Raw genomic sequence first — 19580 nt, 5'->3', positions numbered from 1 at the left:
CCACTTGTTAGGTTCCTCCTGCAGGAGCAGTGGCCCGACTGGGCCGTGGATCACAGTTTATGGCAACCCTGAGCTGAGAGCCCGCGCCTCGGCTCCATCTCTGCACCCAGCTTCCCTGCTCCGATACCTGGGAGCTCTGCCGCACTCAGGCACCCCCAGTCTTTCTGTGACCCCAAGGGTCCTGAGACCACACTGTCCCGCGAGGGTTCCACCCCCTGCTTAGCCACTGGAGCGACGTCCCTCAGTGGAGCTGACTTCTAAAAGTTCCGATTTTGGGCTCCGCGGCTCTATCACTTGCCAGAAACGGCGGACGGAGGCCCCCTCCCCCGCCGTCTATCCTCCCGAATATCACCTCGGGTTCACTTCTCCACACGTCCTACCTTCCAGAAGGTGGTCGCTTTTCTGTTCAGAGCGTTGTTGCTATTCTTCTCTTCGATCTCCTGTTGAGTTTGTAGGTGTTCAGAATGGTTTGATCCCTATTCAACTGAATTCTTGAGACCAGACGAAATCCAGGTCTCCTACTCCTCCGCCATCTTGCTCCCTCCAATGCTTCTGTATTTTTAATTATAAAAATTAACATAAAATAAAATTTACTATTTTAACCACTTTTCAGTAGTGTTAAGCGTGCTCATCTTGCTGTGCTGCCAATCTTCAACACTTTTTATCTTGGCAACATTGAAACTCTGTGCCCCTTCCCATTTCCCCCTCCTCCCTCCCCTGGTAACCATCATTCTACTTTCTATTTCTGTGAATTTAAGTACCGTAGATTCCTCATATAAATAGACTCTTACTGTATTTATTTTTTCATGACTGGTTTATTTCATTTAGCATAACGTTTTTAAGTTTCAGCCATGCTATAACATGTGACTAGATTTCCTTCCTTTTTAAGGCTGAATCATATTCCATTCTAAGTATATACCACATTTTCTTTAGCCATTCATCTTTGGTGGACATTTGATTTGCTCCCACCTCTTGGCTGTGATGAACAGTGCTGCTACGAAGATGGATGTCTCTTGGAGACCTTTCTTTCAATTCTTTTGACTGTATGCCCAGAAGTAAGATTGCTAGATCATGTGGTCGTTCTATTTTTAATTTTTGGAGGAACTACCATACTGTTTACGTAGTGGTTGCACCATTTTACATTCCTATCAGCAATTCACAGGCGTTCTAACTTCTCCATATCCTCACCAATATTTCTTATTTTCGTTTTGTTTTTGTTTTTTTATAGTGGTCATCCTAATGGGTATGAGGTGATACCTCATTGTGGTAGTGATTTGCATTTTTCTAATGATTAGTGATACTCAGCATCATTTCATATGCTTATTTTCATTTTGTTTTTGTTTTTTTATAGTGGTCATCCTAATGGGTATGAGGTGATACCTCATTGTGGTAGTGATTTGCATTTTTCTAATGATTAGTGATACTCAGCATCATTTCATATGCTTATTAGCCATTTGTATATCTTCTTTGGAGAAATGTCTACACAGGTTCTTTGTGCATTTTTTTATTGGGTTACTTGTTTTTTTGCTGTGAAGTTGTAGGAGTTATTTGTATATTAACTTCTTGTCAAATAATATAGTTTGCAAATATTTTTTATATTCTGTTAGTTGTCCCTTCACTCTCTTGATTGTATCCTTTCATGCATGCTTAAGTTTTATGTAGCCCCATTTGTCTATATTTGCTTTTTTGCCGGTGCTTTGGTATCATAGTCAAGAAATCATTGTCAGATCCAGGAGTGCCTGGGTGGCTCAGTTGTTTAAGTGTCCGATTCTTGATCTCAGCTTAGATCTTGATCTCAGGGTCATGAATTCAGGCCCCGCATTGGGCTGCACACTGGGTATGGAGCCTACTTAAAAAGGAAAGGGAGAGAGGGAGGGAGAAAGGAGAGAAATAAAGAAATCATTGTCAGATCCAGTATTGTGAATCTTTTCCATATGTTTTCTTTGAAGAATTTTATAATTTTAACTCTTACGTTTAGGTCTTTGATACATTTTGAGTTAATTTTTGTATATGATGTAAGGTAAGAGCCCACCTTTATTCTTTTGCATGTAGATACCCAGTTTTTTCACCACCATTTGTTAAAGCGACTGTCCTTTCCCTATTGGGTAGTTTTTACATCCATTTTGAAGATTATCTGACCATATACATGAGGGTTTATTTCTGGCTCTGTTATAATTCACTGGTCTCTCTGTCTTTATACCAGTGCCACACTGTTTCTATTTCTTTAGCTTTGTAATATCTATTGAAATGAGGAAATTTCAAAGTTTCCAACTTTGTTCTTCCTTTCCAAAATTATTTTGGCTATTTGGGGTATTTTGATACCAAATGATTTTAGGATGGATTTTCTATTTCTGCAAGAAAAAACATGCTGTTGGGATTTTGATAGAGATTGCATTGAATCCATAGATTACTTTGGGTAGTATTGACATTTTAGCAATATTAAGTCTACCAACCCATGAACACAAGATATCTATTTTTTGTGTGTGTTTTTTAAAAAATTACTTTATGTTTTGTCATTTTCAGTGTAAAATTCTTTCACCTCTTTGGTTAGGATTCTTCCTAAATATTTATTCTTTTCAGTGCTGTGGTAAATGGAGTTGTGTTCCTAATTTCCACTTCAAATTGTTAATGTATAGAAATGCAACTGATTTTTGATGTGTTGATTTTGATTTCTGCAACTTTGCTGATCTTGTTTATTCTAACCTTTTTTTTTTTTTTTACTGCTCCAGTCAATGAAAGGGAAACTTTATTTAGGCCCCAGGCCCTTGGGGCTCGGGCAGGAGGCTACCCTGCGGGCAAAGGAAGAGCTGGTGGAGGGGCCTTATTTGACCTTCTTTTTGGGGCGCAGGTTGTTGGTGTGGCCGCACTTCTTCTTGCGGCAGTTGACAGCACGGGGTGCAGGCAAGCGTAACACTTGCGGCAGATCATCTTGCCACAGTTGTATTTCTGGGCCAGCTGGCGGAGGGAAGGCTCAATGATGCCACCCCGGAGGCAAAGCATCAAGTGCAGGGTGGACTCTTTTTGGATATTATAGTCTGATGGAGTACGGCCATCTTCCAGCTGTTTGCCTGCAAAAATCAGACGCTGCTGGTCAGGCGGGATGCCCTCCTTGTCTTGGATTTTGGCTTTGACATTCTCAGTAGTGTCACTGGGCTCGACCTCGAGGGTGATGGTCTTGCCCGTCAGGGTCTTCACAAAGATCTGCATCTCTGTGTCTGCTGGCGCGAATCCGCAAGGCCGCCGCTACCAAACCACTCGACCACCTCGTTGAAGAGAAAGAGCTATTCTAACTTTTTTTTTTTAATCTTTAGGCTTTCTATATAAGATCATGCTATCTGCAAATAGATAATTCTACTTCTTTCTTTCCAGTTTGGATGCCTTTTATTTCTTTTTCTTGCCTAATTGCTCTGACTAAGACTTCTAGTACTATGTTTAATAGAAAGACCAGAAGAAGCAACTTTATCTCGATCCTGTTTCTAGAGGAAAAGCTTTCAGTCTTTCACTGTTTTGTATATTAGCTGTGATTTTTTTTTCATATCTGGTCTTTATTATGTTGAGTTGGTTTCCTTTTATTCATAGTTTATTAAGATTTTTTATCATGAAAGATTTTTTTCATATTTGTTCTATTGAGTTGTTTCCTTTTATTTGTAGTTTATTAAGATTTTTTTATCATAAAAGTGTTGAATCTTGTTAAATGTTTTTCTGCATTATTTGATGTGAACATATGGGTTTTTGCCTTTCATTCTCTTCATATGGTATATTACATTGATTTTTTTTCTCATGTTGAACTATCCTTCCATTACAGAAATAAATCCCACTTTGTTGTGGTATATAATCCTTTCAATGTACTATTGAATTTACTTTGCTAATAATATTTTCTTGAGGATCAGTATTCATCAATATTGGTCTTTAGTTTTCTTCTAGTATCTTTGGCTCCATTATTGTATTTTTCAGCTCCAGAATTTGTTTGCTTCTTTTTAATGGTTTCTATCTTTTTGTCAATATTCTTATTTTGTTCATTCATTTCCTGATTTTGTGTCTCTCTGTGTTCTCTTTTAGCTCATTGAATATCGTTAACAAATTGTTTTGAATTCTTCACCAAGAAATTCAGCAGTCTACCTTTCTTTAGGACCCATTTCTGGAGTTTTATTTTGTTTCTGTCATTGGACCATGTTTCCCAGTTTCTTTGTATGCTCGTGATATGTTGTTGAGATTTGGCCATTCATACAAAACAAAACAGAACAAAAAACAGCCTCCTCTCTCAGTCTTTATGGACTGGCTTTGTTCCGGGGAATACTTTGCCAGTCAGCTCACCTAGAAGTTTGGAACCTCACCAACATTTTCTGGTGATATAGTTTCTGGACTTGAGTATGTACTTTTAATTGTCTCAATTTCCATGAGCAGCTTGTCCTGAATTTCTTCTCAGAAGTGTATAATCTTATCTCTCCCTGGCATCTTCATGTAAAACTGAAGAATTTCTGCAGCTCTGGTGTACTGTGACACCTGCCTACATTTTCAGTAACCTCCAAACTGCTGCCATTCCCATCAGTGCTCCACATCTGATGACACAGAAATCTATCCCTCAGGCAGCCCCCAGACAAGCCAGAATGTTGGACTCATAGTCTACTCTGATTTCCATCCCAAGGGAGGAGTCACTGTATTTACCCTAGTTGTACCTTACTGATCTGACTAGGGAGAGAGCCATCTGTGCACAAAATGCCATGAACTTTTCTACCCTTTTCAGTGGAATCCCATCTTATTTTTCTGTTGGCCTGGGTCCTACACCATTTCAAGTGGTCTCTAGAGTTCTCACAAAGGTGTTCAGGTTCATATATTGTTGTTAACTTGCATTTCCATGGGGGAATGAGGGCCTGGAGCTTAGTAGTCCACCATCTGCTGACATCACCTCCTCTATATTTGTCTTTTGAACCATCCTCACATTCCATTCTTTTCTTTTAATATCCTTATCAGGCTTTGGTATTGGAGTAATGCCATCTTAGGAGTTTGAGGTGTTCCTTCTCTGTGGTTTTTTTTCTTTTTTGGATGAGTTTGAGAAGAACTGGCATTAATTGTTCTTTATTTATTTTTAAAGATTTTATTTATTTATTTGAGAGAGAGAATGAGATAGAGCATGAGACGGGGGAGGATCTGAGGGAGAAGCAGACTCACTGCTGAGCAGGGAGCCTGATGTGGGCCTCAGTCCCAGGACTCCAGGATCATGACCTGAGCCGAAGGCAGTCGCTTAACCAACTGAGCCACCCAGGAGCCCCTAATTGTTCTTTAAATGTTTGGTAAAATTCACCAGTGAGTGCATTTGGTGTTGGGATTTTGCTTTTCATTTTTGTTTTCTCGTTTGTTTTTTGGTTGGGAGAGTTTGCATTACTGATTCAGTCTTTCTGCTAGTAATTGGACTGTTCAAATTTTCTGTTTCTCCTGGTTCAGTCTTGGTAGATTGTGTGTTTCTGAGAGTTTATCAACTTTTTCTAGGTTGTCTGGTTTGTTGGCATATAATCAGTAACCATTCATAGTAGCCTCTATGATCTTTTGTTTCTGTGGTATCAGTTATAGTTTCTCCTCTTTCATTTATAATTTTGTTGATTTGGGTTCTCTATTTCTTGGATACTGTAGCTAGAAATTTGTCAGTTTTGTTCATCTTTTCAAAAAACTAATTCATAGTTTTGTCAATCTCGCCTATTATTTTTCTGTTCTCTGTTATTTTTGCTCCAGTCTTCTATTTCCTTTCTGCTGCTAACTTTGGGCTTAGGTTATTCTTTTTTAAAAATTTTAATTTAATTTTAAATTCCAGTATAGTTAATATACAGTGTTATATTAGTTTCAGGTGTACAATATAGTGATTCAGTACTTCATACATCACCCTGTGCTCATCATAAGTGGCCTGCCGTCCTTAATCCCCATCACCTATTTGACCCATCTTCCCACCCACCTCCCTTCTGGTAGCCATCAGTTTGTTCTCTGTAGTTAAGAGTCATTTCTTGGTTTCTCTCTCTCTCTCTTTTTCTTCCTTTGCTCATTTTTTTTCTTAAATTACACATGAATGAAATCATATAGTATTTGTCTTTCTCTGACTCACTTATTTCACTTAGCGTTATACTCTAGCTCCATCCATGTTGTTGTAAATGGCAAGATTTCATTATTTTTTTATGGCTGACGTGTGTGTGTGTGTGTGTGTGTGTGTGTGTGTGTGTGTGTGTGTGTGTGTGTGTGTATGTACATATATATACATATATATATATAATCACTTCTTTATCCATTCATCTATTCTTTTTATAGTTCCTTGAGGTGTAAAGTTAAGTTTTTTATTTCAGATCATTCTGTTTTCTTTACAGACGTGTTTATAGCATTAAGCGTCTCTCCTAGAAATCTTTTGCTGCTACTTAAATGTTTTGGTATGTTGTGTTTCTTTTTTCATTTGTTTCAAGATACTATTATTTATTTGAGAAAGAGAGCACACTAGTTGGGGGGGGGGCAGAGGGAAAGGGAGAGAGAGAACCTTAAGCAGGCTCCATACTCAGTGCAGAGCCTGCTGTGGGTCTCAGTCTCACAGTTCTGAGATCATGACCTGAGTCAAAATCAGGAGTTGAATGCTTAACCAACTGAGCCACCCAGGTGCCCCTCAAGATACTTTTTAATTTCCCCTTTAATTTTTTCTTTGATCCACTGGTTGTTAAGAGAATGTTGTTTCATAGTTAGTTAGTTCTTTATACATCTAGGACTTCACTATCTAACACAGTGGCCACTGGCCAAGCACACGTGACTATTTTCATTAAAATTACATAAAATTAAAAGCTCACTTTCTCAGGCATGCTAGCCATATATATCAGATGTTTAATAACCACATGTGGCTCATGGCTACCATATTGGGCAGCATTGTTAGAAAATACTTAAATTATTACAATAGGTTCTATTGAGTCAACCAGGTGCAGTTTTGTCCCCCATGGGACACATGGCAATGTCGAGAAACATTTTTGATTTCCACAATTAGGGGATCGATGTTCTACTGGTATCTAGTGGGTAGAGACCTGGAAAGCTAACATTCCATAATACACAGAACAGCCCCACAGAGCAAAGGCTCATCCAGCCCACATGCCAATAGCTCTGATGGTGAAAAACTTTGCCCTACAATATATTTTGGTGTGAGGTAGAGAATTCATTGTTTTTCCCTCTGATTAGCCAGTTGACTAGACACTGTCTCCTGTGTGTACTCAATCCATCCCCTTCTGGTTGCTGGTGAACCCTAAGCTAGAGATGTCTTTTCCCTTAAATGGTAGAGAGGGTCCTATTGCCTTGCTAATTAAGATACAGTTTTTTTAAAAAATAAACTTCTATTGTCTTACAGATTCTTTGACTCTGCACATATAGACAACTTTATGTTCCCAGTTCATCATGGCTTCAACTTCAAGGTAAGTGTGTTTGAAGAAAGGCTTTATGCAAGTAATTACTCCTCTCTTTTTGAAAGGCCAAGCCCATGACATTTTTAGCCCTTAGTCCAGCTGGCCTCACTAAACATTTGGTGTCTAGGAAGGAAAAAGGAAGAAGAGGAGAAAAGAGAGATTGGAGAAAAGATGAGGCAGGTAAGGTAGTGTATGTGGTATGGGTGTGGTTCTGTAGCTCCAGTGTCTACACTGTATTTAAAAATGTGATGTACTGTCCTCATCTTTTTTTTTTTTTTAAAGATTTATGTATTTATTGAGAGAGAGAGAGCACAAGTGGGAGGGGCAGAGAGAGAAGGAGAGCACACTCCAGGCTGAGCAGAGCCTGATGTGGGGCCCAATCTCACGACCCTGAGATCAGGACCCAAGCTAAAACCAACAGTTCGTCACTTAACTGACTGTGCCACCCAGGCTCCCCTTCCTCATCTTTTAATGCACAAGATGGTTGCTGTTGGGCTGCCTTAGTCCCTGCAAGCTTTGCCACTCAATGAGTCTTTTTTTTTTAAGTTTTTATTTAAATTCTAGTTAGTTAACATATACTGTAGTATCGGTTCAGGACTAGAATTTAGTGATTCATCACTTACCTGTAATACCCAGTGCTCATCACAACAAGTACCCTCCTTAATACCCATTACCTATTTAGCCTGTCCCCTGCCCATCTCCCCTCCAGCAAGCCTGTTTGTTCTCTATAATAAAGAATCTCTTGTGGTATACCTCCCCCTCTTTTTTTTAGTTCCTTCCCCTGTATTCATCTGTTTCTTTTTTTTCTCTTAAAATCCATATATGAGTGAAATCATATGGTATTTGTCTTTCTCTGACTGACTTACTTTGCTTAGCATACATAATACCCTCTAGTTCCATTCACATCAATGCAAATGAGAAGATATCATTCTCTTTGATGGCTGAGTAAAATTCCATTGCATTCACCGCATCTTCTTTGTGGATCTGTCAGTCTGTGGGCATTTGGACTCTTTTCATAGTTTTGCTATTGTTGATAGTGCTGCTGTAAACATTGGGGTGCATGTGCCCCTTCAATCAGTATTTTTGTATCCGTTGGGTAAATACCTAGTAGTACAATTGCTGGATCATAGGGTATTACTATTTTTACTATTTGAGGAACCTCCATACTGTTTTCCAGAGTGACTACACCAGTTTGCAGTCCCACCAACAGTTTAAGAGGGCTCCCCTTTCTCTGCATCCTTGCCAACAGTTGTTGTTCCTGGTGTTGTTAATTTTAGCCATTCTGACAGGTGTGAGGTAGTATCTCATCCTGATTTTGAATTGTATTTTCTTGATGATGAGTGATGTTGAGCATCTTTTCATGTGTCTGTTAGCCATCTGGATGCCTTCTTTGGAAGAATGTCTATTCATGTCTTCTGCCCATTTCTTAATTGGATTATTTGGTTTGTGGGTATTGCGTTTGATAAGTTCTTTTTAGATTTTGGATACTAACCCTTTATCAGATATGTCATTTGTAGATATCTTCTCCCATTCCGTAGATTGCCTTTTAGTTTTATGGATTGTTTCCTTCACTGTGCAAAAGTCCCAATAGTACAGTTTTGCTCTTCTTTCCCTTGCCTCTAACAACATATCTAGTAAGAAGTTGGTAAGGCAACTTCAAAGAGGTTGGTGCCTGTGTTTTCCTCTAAGATTTTGATGGATTCCTGTCACATTTTGGTTCTTTATCCATTGTGAGTTTATTTTTGTGTATGATATAAGAAAGTGGTTCAGTTTCTTCTCCATGTGACTGTCCAATTTTCCCAACACCATTTGTTGAAGAGACTTTCTTTTTCCCATTGGATATTCTTTCCTGCTTTGTTGAAGATTAGTTGACCATATAGGGCTGCATCCATTTCTGGGTTCTCTATTTTGTTCCATTGATCTGTGTGTCTGTTTTTGTGCTAGTACCATAATGTCTTGATGATTACTGTTTTGTGATATAGTTTAAAGTCCAGAATTGTGATGCCTCCAGCTTTGGTTTTGTTTTTTGAGATTGCTTTGGTTATTTGGGATCTATTGTGGTTCCATACAAATTTAACTGTTGTTTGTTCTAGCTCTGTGGCAAATACCTCTGGTATTTTGATAGGGATTGCATTAAATATATGGTTTGCTTTAGGTAGTGTAGACATTTTCCCATTTGTTCTTTCAATCCATGAGCATGGAATGTTTTCCCATTTCTTTCTGTCTTCCTCAATTTCTTTCATAAGTGTTCTATAGTTTTCAGAGTACAGATCTTTTACCTCTTTGGTTAGGTTTATTCCTAGGTATCTGTTTTGGTGCAACTGTAAATGGGATCAATTCCTTGATTTCTCTTTCTGCTGCTTCATTATTGGTGTATAGAAATGCAAGAGATTTCTACATTGATTTTGTATCCTGCAACTTTACTGAATTTGTGTATCAGTTCTAGCAATTTTTTGCTGGAGTCTTTTGGGTTCTCTAGAGTATCATGTTGTCTGCAAATAGTGAAAGTTTGACTTCTTTGTGGATTTGAATGCCTTTTGTTTCTTTTTGTTGTCTGATTGCTGAGGCTAGGACTTCTGGTACTATTTTAAATAACAGTGGTGAGAGTGGACAATCCCTATTTTGTTCTTGACTCTGGAGGAAAAGCTCTATTTGTCCCCATTGAGGATGATATTAGTGAGTCTTTCATACATGGCCTTTATGATGTTGAGGTATGTTCCCTCTATCCCAACTTTGTGGAAGGTTTTTATCAAGAACGGATGTTGTACTTTGTCAAATGCTTTTTCTGCATCTATTGAGAGGATCATATGGTTCTTACCTTTCTTTCATTAATGTGGTGTATCATGTTGATTGATTTGCAAATGTCAAACAATTCTTGGAGCCCAAGAATAAATCTCATTTGATTGTGCTGAATGATTCTTTTAGTGTAGTGTTGGATTTAATTTGCTAGTATGTTGTTGAGTATTTTTGCATCCATGTTCATCAGGGATACTGGCCTCATCGGGATCTCTCTCTGGTTTTGGAATCAAGGTGATGCTGGCCTCATAGAATGAGTTTGGAAGGTTTTCTTCCATTTTTATTTTTTGGAACAATTTGAGAAGAATAGGTATTAACTCTTCCTTAAATGTTTGGTAGAATTTCCCTGAGAAACCATCTAGCCCTGACTTTCATTTGTTGGGAGATTTTTGATTACTGATTTAATTTATTTGCTGGTTATGGGTCTGTTCACATTTTCTATTTCTTTCTGATTCACTTTTGGTAGTTTATATGTTTTTAGGAATTGATCCATTTCTTCCAGATTGCCCAATTTGTTGGCATATTAGTTTTCATAATATTCTCATAATTGTTTGTACTTCTGTGGTATTGGTTGCAATCTCTCCTCTTGCATTTGTGATTTTATTTATTTGGGTCCTTTCTCTCTCTCTCTCTCTCTCTCTCTCTCTCTCTCTTTCTCTTTTTTTTGGTAAGTCTGGCTAGGGGATTATCAATCTTATTAATTCTTTGAAAGAACCAGCTCCTAGTTTCACTGATCTGTTCTGGGCTTTTTTGTCTTTGTATCATTTATTTCTGCTCTAATCTTTATTATTTCCCTTCTGCTTGCTTTAGTCATTATTTACTGTTCCTTTTCTAGCTCCTTTAGGTATAAGGTTAGGTTGTATATTTGAGACTTTTCTTGCTTCTTGAGGTAGGCCTGTGTTGCAGTAGACTTCTCTCTTAGGACTGCTTATGCTGTATGCCACAAATTTTTGGCCTGTCCTATTTTCATTTTCATTTGCCTCCATGTGTTTTTTTTTATTTCTTCTTTAATATGAATTAAAAATATGAATTTGTGTTTGTGTTACTTGTAAAGTCACTGTTCCTGTAGATTTTCTCTGTTCCTTTCCTGTCTTCGTTGGCTTGTTGTCTTTCTTTCCCTCTCAAAGGGTCCCCTTTAATTTCTTGCAGGGCTGATTTAGTCGTCATGAACTCGTTTAGTTTTTGTTTGTCTAAGAAACTCTTCATCTCTTCTCCTATTCTGAATGAGAGCCTTGCTGGATCAAGTATTTTTGGCTGCAGATTTTTCCCATCCAACATGTTGAATATATCATGCATCACCCTTCTGGCCTGTTAAGTTTCTGTGGAGAGATCTGCTGCTAAACTTATTTGTCTTCCCTTGTAATTTAGGGATTTCTTTTCCCTTGATGTTCTCAGCATGTTTTCCTTCTCTCTATATCTTGCAAATTTTACTACAATATGTCTTGGTGTTGCCCTATTTTTGTCGATTTTGGTCAGAGTTCTCTGTGCCTCTTGGATTTGGATGTCTGTTTCCTTCACCAGATTAGGGAGGTTTTTCAGCTATAATTTCCTTAAGTAAACCTTCTGCCCCATTTCTCTCTTCTTCTTCTGGGACTCCTATGATATGAATGTTGTTATGCTTTATGATGTCACTGAGTTCCTTAAGTCTACATTTGTGATCTAATATTTTTCTTTCTCTCTTCTTTTCAGCTTCATTATTTTCCATAATTCTATTTTTTATATCACTTATTTATTCTTCTGTTTCTTCCATCCTTGTGGTCATTACATCCAATCGGTTTTGCCTCTCGGTTATAGCACTTTTTATTTCACACTGACTAGTTTTTAGGTCTTATCCCCATGGTAAGGGACTCTCTGGTGTCTTCTATACTTTTTTCAAGCCCAGTTAGTATCCTTATGATTGTTGTTTTAAAATCTGGGTCAGGTATATTACTTATATCTGTTTTGAATAGATCCCTGGCTTGGACCTTTTCTTGTTCTTTCTTTTGGATGAATTCTTCCCTCTTGGCATTTTGCCTAAGTCTCTGCCTTCCATGTGTTAGGAAAGCCTTTATGTTGCCACCTCATTAGAGTAAGGGGCTTATTAAGAAGAGGTCATTAAAAAAAAAAAGAAAAAGAAGAAGAAGAGGAGGACATATACTGACCAGGGCCTGGAACTGCGGGAAGTGTTTCTGATATATGCTGTGTGCACTCTGCTGCTGTGTTTTGACTGCTCTTTCCCTCAGGTCGGTCCTCTGCAGAGTTTCACCCTACCTTCAGTGAGGAGTGTTTGACCCTTGTGCAGTATGTGGTGAGGCTTAAGTAGGTGTGCTGTAGTCTCCTTGTTAAAAAGGCTAGATCCAGGGGCCCCCTGGGTGGCTCAGTCAGTTAAGCATCTGCCTTCGGCTCAGGTCGTGATCCTGGGGTCCTGGGATCAAGCCCTGCACTGGGCTCTCTGCTCGGTGGGGAGTTTGTTTCTCCCTCTGCCCCTCCCCCTGCTTGTGCTCCCCTCCCCCTCAAATAAATAAGCAACCTTTAAAAAACAAAAAAAGGCCGGATTTAGTATCTACTAGAGCTGGTTTTGGTATCACTCTATGGTTGGTAGACGTGGGTGTGGGGAGTTTGAGCTGGTTTTCTGGGGGAGAGGCCCAACTGCTGCTCTGGCTCTCCGTCACACTTGCCCTAGTGAAAAAGGACCTGCACAGTTTAAGAGGGTGGGGCTTGGTGTAAGTGTCTGAAGCCCCCACTGTGTGCACTGTACTGCTCACTGGAGCCCGTCAGTGCTGACTGGGGCGGGTGGGGGAGGCAGATTAAAATGGCATCACCCACTCTCTGTTCCCTGGAGAGGGGAGTTCGTGCCCACTGCTATCCAGGAAGCCCTCACAGAAGAGGGAGCCGTCTCCCCTCACTTGTCCCCAGCTTCCTTCAGATCCCTACCTTCACCCCATGTCTGAGCTGCCCACCCAGTGGCACAGTGCTCCTGTTTTATTTCATGCATGCTGGCTGGGTTTCAGAACTGCAGATTTTAGGGATCCGGCGCATCATGGACCTGCACTAATCCTCTGGGGGAGTGTCTAGCCACACTGTGGCTGGTGCCACCTTGTCCCTGAAGGGCAGTCACCCGAACACGGGGGCTTGCGGTTCCTGGTAAAGCACAGTATCCGATGTCCAGGTTAGCTGTACTCAGCAGCTGCCTGTGCTCCTATGGTAATGGGCAGGGCAGCTCAGTGGTGTCTGCTGGCTGTTTTGTCCCTGGAGGGGCAGTGCCACCTCTCCAAAAAGAGCATCTGTCTCTCCCAGTGGGACCCACGGGATCATCAGACCACTCTGTCTGCTCCTGGGCTTCTGCCCCCCTTCTCCACAGGGGCACCTCTGTGCTGGCCAGGCTCCACCCATGGTGATGGTGTGCACTTCCAGAACTTCAGACTTTGAGCTCTACTGCTTCTAAGAGCTTGCTATAATCAGCCCCTCTTGTTTCCTTCCCTCAGTGGTTTTGGGGAAATGTTTTTCTTGTGCAGTACCCTCTGCATGTACTCCCTCACGTACTCTTTCTCTCCTCACTCCCTGATCAGGGCTCCCTCCCCTCCCCACCACCCACGATTCTTTCCTCCCCCAAATCCTGTCTCCACACCCCCTACCTTCCACAATGTAGCCTCTTTTCTCTGTCTAGGTGTGCACTTTACTCTTTCAGTCCTCAGATTGATTTCCTGGGTGTTCAGAATGATTTGCTATTTATCGAGCTGCGTTCAAGGCACGAGGAAAGCATAGGGTCCCCCTACTCCTCCTTCATCTTAACCCCTCCTACCCTTCTCCAGGACTCTGAACAGCCATGTACAGAAGGTGTTTGGAGGCCGCGGTACAAACAGCAGCTTAGGTAGTGAGACTGGTGTGCCAGCCTGAGCCTGTGCCAGCCCGGATCTGCTGCTACAAACCAGGAGAGGCTAGGGGGCTTGTGAAGATGGCTACTCTCCCCCGCAAACCACTCAGTCTGAGGTCCGTGGGAAAGGCTGCAAGTTTTTTCTCCCTTCCTGGCCCACACAGAGCATGAGAAATACCTTACTTCTGCTGAGGTCAGACCTGTGCTCTAGCTTCTGCCACAGAGGTTGATGGAGTCAGTGTCCAGGACGTGAGGTTGGAGTGGGTGCATAGTGCAGTCTGGACTCCAAAGTCCAAGGGCAGGTCTGCAGAGAAATCAGCTCTGTGGTAAAGCCTGTGTCCTCCCTCCGGTTTGAAATTCTTCTCATGAGGAGGTTGGGCTGGAGTGGCACAGGGCAGCTGGAATACCCACCTTCCCCGCCCCATCCATCCTCACAACCAGATAGGCCTCAGCGCCGTGTTCCATCCACTCTAGAGGGCTTCCTGGGACAGCTGAACACAACTGAGTGTCCTGACGAGGGCTTCTAGAGCCCTGGGGGCCTGGGCTCTGCTCTCCTCCTTTTATTACCTCGAAAGCCTCCTTGCTGTTTACAGATAGCAAGTCCCTTCAGGCTCAGGGCCTTGTACCTGCAGCTCTTTCTCTCTGCCTGGGACACCCTGTCTCTAGCCTTATTCTCTTTTTCAGGCCAGCCACGTTGTGAGCCTTCACTCATTATCCATGTAAAAATAGCGACTCCAGTGCTACTCTTTCACCATATTCTCTGTCCCTTATCCAGGATGGCGCCTTTCACAGCCTGATGCCATCCTGCATAGCTACTTGTTTCTTGAACTGTCCTCTCCCTCCAGTTAGAAGCGTTGCTGTGCAGGTCAGGAGTGGAGTGTGTGCCCACTGCCAGTCCCTGGGAAGTGCCTCCTTGTGGTTGGTGCTCATGAAATACAAGTGTCTCCTGACATCCAGTTAGTTCCCCTCTGTGCAGGGAGAGTTAGGATAGCAGGGGTTTCCATGTTTCTGGAGTCTGTTTGGCTTCTGACTTGCAGCTAGGATATAGTAAGATGTCTGATATTGAGGGAACCATCTGAAAATCTGTCTGAATCTGTTCGGTTCCTGAATTGGGGTAGAGAGAGTTCAACTAGGGAGAGTTTGAGAACTTGGGAAAGAGGAAACTTCTAATTGATAAATTAATAAGGGAAAGGGAAGACCCAGATAAGACTGAGGGATGAAAGTAGAGCTGCTGGGGCCACTGAGTCAGGAGACATCCATGGGTGTGACTTCAGCAGCCCAGGCTCCCTGGCAGTGGTTACTGGTAGCTGGGGGATGACAGTGGCACCTGGATTTATCCCTACAGGTGATCCTCTATTCAAAACACTTTAAGAAGGAAGGAAGAATGGAATGTCTCCTTAGAATCCCTCCCCTTAAAATACTTTTGCACTTTGAAAGAGCAATCTGTGCTGGCCTGCCAAACTCCCTCACCTGGCCCTGGGCCTGGTGGTGCTGCGTCTGAGATGCTGTTTAGGCTCAGGTGCTCTGCAGTGGGAGTGCCTCCTCGCAGGCAGTCCTTTAACAGAGTTTTCTGCTGACACACCGTCCCCTGTGTGGCCTCTTCACATTTTGCTTCCTGTCTTTGCAGCACCTTCATTGTTGGGAGAGGTGCCGGTTCAAAGCCAAAGTCTACGAAGCTGCTGGAGGTTCTGAATGCACTGGAGGAGGAGGAGTCCAGCCACAGCAGGGAGGAGATCTTCATTGCGCCGCCCGACAATGCCTCAGGGGACTTCACTGATGAGGACTCAGGTGATGAAGATGGCCGGCGAGGCTCCCACCTGCCCGGCAGTGTCCTACACGCCTCTGTGGTGCCCGAGGACTCTGGCACCGAGGAGGAAGAGGAAGATGAGCTGCAGCTGCAGCCAGCCATGAAGAGGCAGAAGGCAGTAGCGGAACCTCAGCGTATTTGGACCAAAAGAGATATCCGACCCAACTTCAGCAGTTGGACTGCATCAGATCCTCATATAGAGGATCTCAAAAGCCAGGAACTGAGTCCTGTAGGCCTCTTCGAGCTGTTTTTTGATGGAGGAACAATTAATTTCATAGTTAATGAAACCAATCGTTATGCCTGGCAGAAAAATGTCAACCTCGGGCTCACAGCCCAGGAATTAAAGTGTGTTTTGGGCATTTTGATTTTAAGTGGGTATATATCCTATCCGAGGAGAAGGATGTTTTGGGAAACATCCCCTGATTCACATCACCATCTTGTGGCTGATGCAATTAGAAGGGACAGATTTGAACTGATCTTCTCGTACCTGCATTTCGCAGATAACACAGAGCTGGATGAAAGTGATAGGTTTGCCAAAGTGAGGCCTCTCATTGTCCGGATGAATTGCAATTTCCAGAAGCACGCACCCTTGGAAGAGTTCTACAGCTTTGGTGAGTCCATGTGTGAGTACTTTGGGCACCGGGGATCCAAGCAGCTGCGTGCAGGGAAGCCCATGCGGCTGGGCTACAAGATCTGGTGTGGGACAACCAGCAGGGGCTACCTGGTGTGGTTTGAGCCCTCCCAGGGCACGCTGTTCACCAAATCACATGGGGGCCTGGACCTAGGAGGCAGTATGGTAGTCAAGTTTGTGGATGCGCTTCAGGAGCGTGGCTGTCTGCCATACCACATATTCTTTGACAAGGTTTTTACGAGTGTCAAACTCATGTCCATTTTGAGGAAAAAGGGAGTGAAGGCCACAGGAACTGTTCGTGAGTACAGGACTGAGCGATGTCCCCTCAAAGATCCCAAAGAGCTTAAGAAAATGAAGAGGGGCTCATTTGATTATAAAGTGGATGAGAGTGAGGAGGTTATTGTGTGCCGCTGGTATGACGGCAGTGCGGTCACCGTCTGCTCCAATGCTGTGGGCATAGAGCCAGTGAGGCTGGCCAGCCATCATTCCGGAACCACCAAGACACGGGCCCAGGTCCATCAGCCATCCCTGGTGAAGCTGTACCAGGAGAAGGGGGGCGGTGTCCGTCGGATGGACCAGAACATGGCTAAGTACAAGGTGAAGATCCGGGGCATGAAGTGGTACTCCAGCTTCATTGGCTACGTCGTTGATGCCGCCCTCAATAATGCCTGGCAGCTGCACAGGACCTGCAGCCACGATGCCCAGGTGGATCTCCTGGCCTTCCGGAGGTATGTGGCCTGCGTGTACCTGGAGAGCAACGCTGACGTGTCCTCCCAAGGGAGGCGAAGCAGGCGGCTAGAAACTGAGAGCCGCTTTGATATGGTCGGGCACTGGATAGTCCACCAGGACAAGAGGACCCGGTGTGCCCTCTGCCACTCACAGACCAACACCCGCTGTGAGAAATGCCAGAAGGGCGTCCATGCCAAGTGTTTCAGGGAGTACCATATCCGGTGATGCACAGATAACTTGGTTTCTGAGATGTTAACAGCTAATTACATACAGTACGTGGAAGACTTGGTTTTGTATCCGGAAAAAGAGACCTGAATCTCTAACGATTTGCTTTTGTATTCCCCCCATCTCCATTACAGTTATCTTTTTGTTGTCTTCTGTGATGTCTGCATGTAATATAAATTAATATTTATATTGGTAATTACAGATGTTTATAAATCTCTAGATTATACTGTTATTTATTTCAATGATGAGCCCCTTTTTGTATAAGTAAAAATCTTGCTTTGGGTTTTACCTGAGTCCTAGTAAAGAAAATCAAACAGAGCCAAAAACTTAGAGAAACTTTCATGAATACTAAGAAAAGTTTTATAATTGTATGCTATTGTTTATAATCTAAGGGCAATAGTATATAAGAATGGTATTAATATGATGAAAGATATTTTATCATATTTATTTCACTTTAACACTAGCAGTCTGTCCAAGGATAGATAATCTGCCTTGTATTTACCCAAAGGGCTACATTTGTAGAGTTCCTATTTTCTTGATAAAAATATTTTCCTAATTCAAGTATATCCTTATGGAATCCATTTTTATAACTAGTGTGAGATAGGAATCTGTCCCCCTGCCCCCAAAATAGTGGTTTGCATCATTTGTAAAAATATGTGTATTTCCCCACTGATTTAAATTCTATCTATATGAATTCCTGAAATTTGGGGTTAAGTATTGAAACATAGAAAATAATTTATGTTGGAAAATAGTGGGATATATTCCAGAAGAATAAAAGAAATATATGTAAAAATTTGGACCTAACAAAAATCAAAGAAAGCATGTTGAGTGTCTTCTCTTTATTTGGGAAAGAACTTTCTACAACAGCACATATTTAAGAGGGGGCACATCAGTATATTCAGTTGTACAAAACTAACATTGACATTCATTACCGAAGTTAAAAAGCAAATAGAGAAAATATATTCTAAATTATTACATTTAGGGGCACCTGAGTGGCCCAGTCAGTTAAGCATCTGCCTTCGGCTCAGGTCATGATCCCAAGGTACTGAGATGGAGCACCGCATTGGGCTCCCTGCTCAGTGGGGAGCATGTTTCTCCTCTCCCTCTGCCTCCTGCTTGTGCTCTCTCTCAAATAAATAATCTTTAAAAAAAATAAATTATTACATGTATGGTAATATGGTCAGGAAATAAAAGATTACATACACACAGATGGCAAGGGTAAAATGTACAATGCTATTGAAAAATGATGGAAGATAAAAACAAATGAATAGTCAGTATATGTAAGAGGCTCCACTCTGTTGACAATAAAATTCAAATAAAAGCAATACTAGATATCTTTTTTTTTTCTTTTTACCAAATACATTTGTTATTTATACACCATTGCTGTTGGTGTGGGTGTAGGAAGGTGGCAAACTCATGCAGTACCTGAGGGGGTGTAAATCTGTACATCATTTCTGAAGGCAATCTGATAAGATCTATCAAAAATCTTCAAACCCGTTCATTACTATAAAGTAAAGCAGATATTTTATAGTCCATAGTCCATAGTGATGTAAGTTTTTAAAAGGAGGGAGGGAGGACAGGTCCTTTCTTCAGTAGAATCCCAGTTAGTGTTCCTCTTCTGGACTACATTTGGAAGAGGGTATATTGCCTCTCCAAGGACAAAAGACCTTGCAGGTGCCAGCAAATGGCCTTATCAGCAGGGGACAGAGGTACGTGCAGAGGGTGGATAACCTGGCCGCTGCTTTTCGCTTTTTGTTTTTTAAAGATTTTATTTGGGGCACCTGGGTGGCTCAGTTGGTTAAGTGTCTGCCTTCGGCTCAGGTCATGATCCCAGTGTCCTGGGATTGAGCCCCGTATCAGGCTTCCTGCTCAGCAGGGAGTCTGCTGCTGCCTCTGCCTCTGCCTGCCTGCCTGCTTGTGGTCACTCTCTCTCAAATAAATAAAACTAAGAAAAAAGATTTTCTTTGAGAGCAGGGGGAGGGGCAGATGGAGAGGGAGAAGCAGAGTCCCTGCTGAACAGAGAGCCGGATGCAGGACTTGATCCCAGGACCCTGAGATCATGACCTGAGCAGAAGGCAGACACTTAATGACTGAGCCACCCAGGTGCTCCTGCTTTTCTGCTTCTAC

At 42.1% G+C, this 19580-nt stretch overlaps 1 protein-coding gene and 1 pseudogene across 2 annotated transcripts in view; one reads left to right on the top strand and one right to left on the bottom strand.

Annotated features, from left to right (window-relative positions):
- PGBD2 (piggyBac transposable element derived 2) overlaps nt 1-18768 on the top strand; it is a 32888-nt gene extending 14120 nt beyond the window's left edge. The window contains exons 1-3 of one of the 2 annotated variants that reach the window (XM_027606923.1): nt 6312-6407; nt 7358-7421; nt 15689-18768. In XM_027606923.1, the coding sequence (XP_027462724.1) occupies nt 7405-7421; nt 15689-17453 (1782 nt within the window). In that variant the 5' untranslated portion in view covers nt 6312-6407; nt 7358-7404 and the 3' untranslated portion in view covers nt 17454-18768. Of the gene's footprint in view, nt 1-6311; nt 6408-7357; nt 7422-15688 lie in introns of those variants that run through there. The other variant, XM_027606922.1, reaches the window with a different exon arrangement.
- Nucleotides 2705-3238, bottom strand: LOC113929782 (annotated as a pseudogene).
- Nucleotides 18769-19580: the final 812 nt, after the last annotated feature.

This window comes from Zalophus californianus, chromosome 5 (genome assembly GCF_009762305.2).
Source record: "Zalophus californianus isolate mZalCal1 chromosome 5, mZalCal1.pri.v2, whole genome shotgun sequence".
Classification (NCBI taxonomy): Eukaryota; Metazoa; Chordata; class Mammalia; order Carnivora; family Otariidae; genus Zalophus; species Zalophus californianus.
Note: the sequence above shows the minus strand (reverse complement) of the source record. Positions and strands in the feature narration are given on the sequence as shown.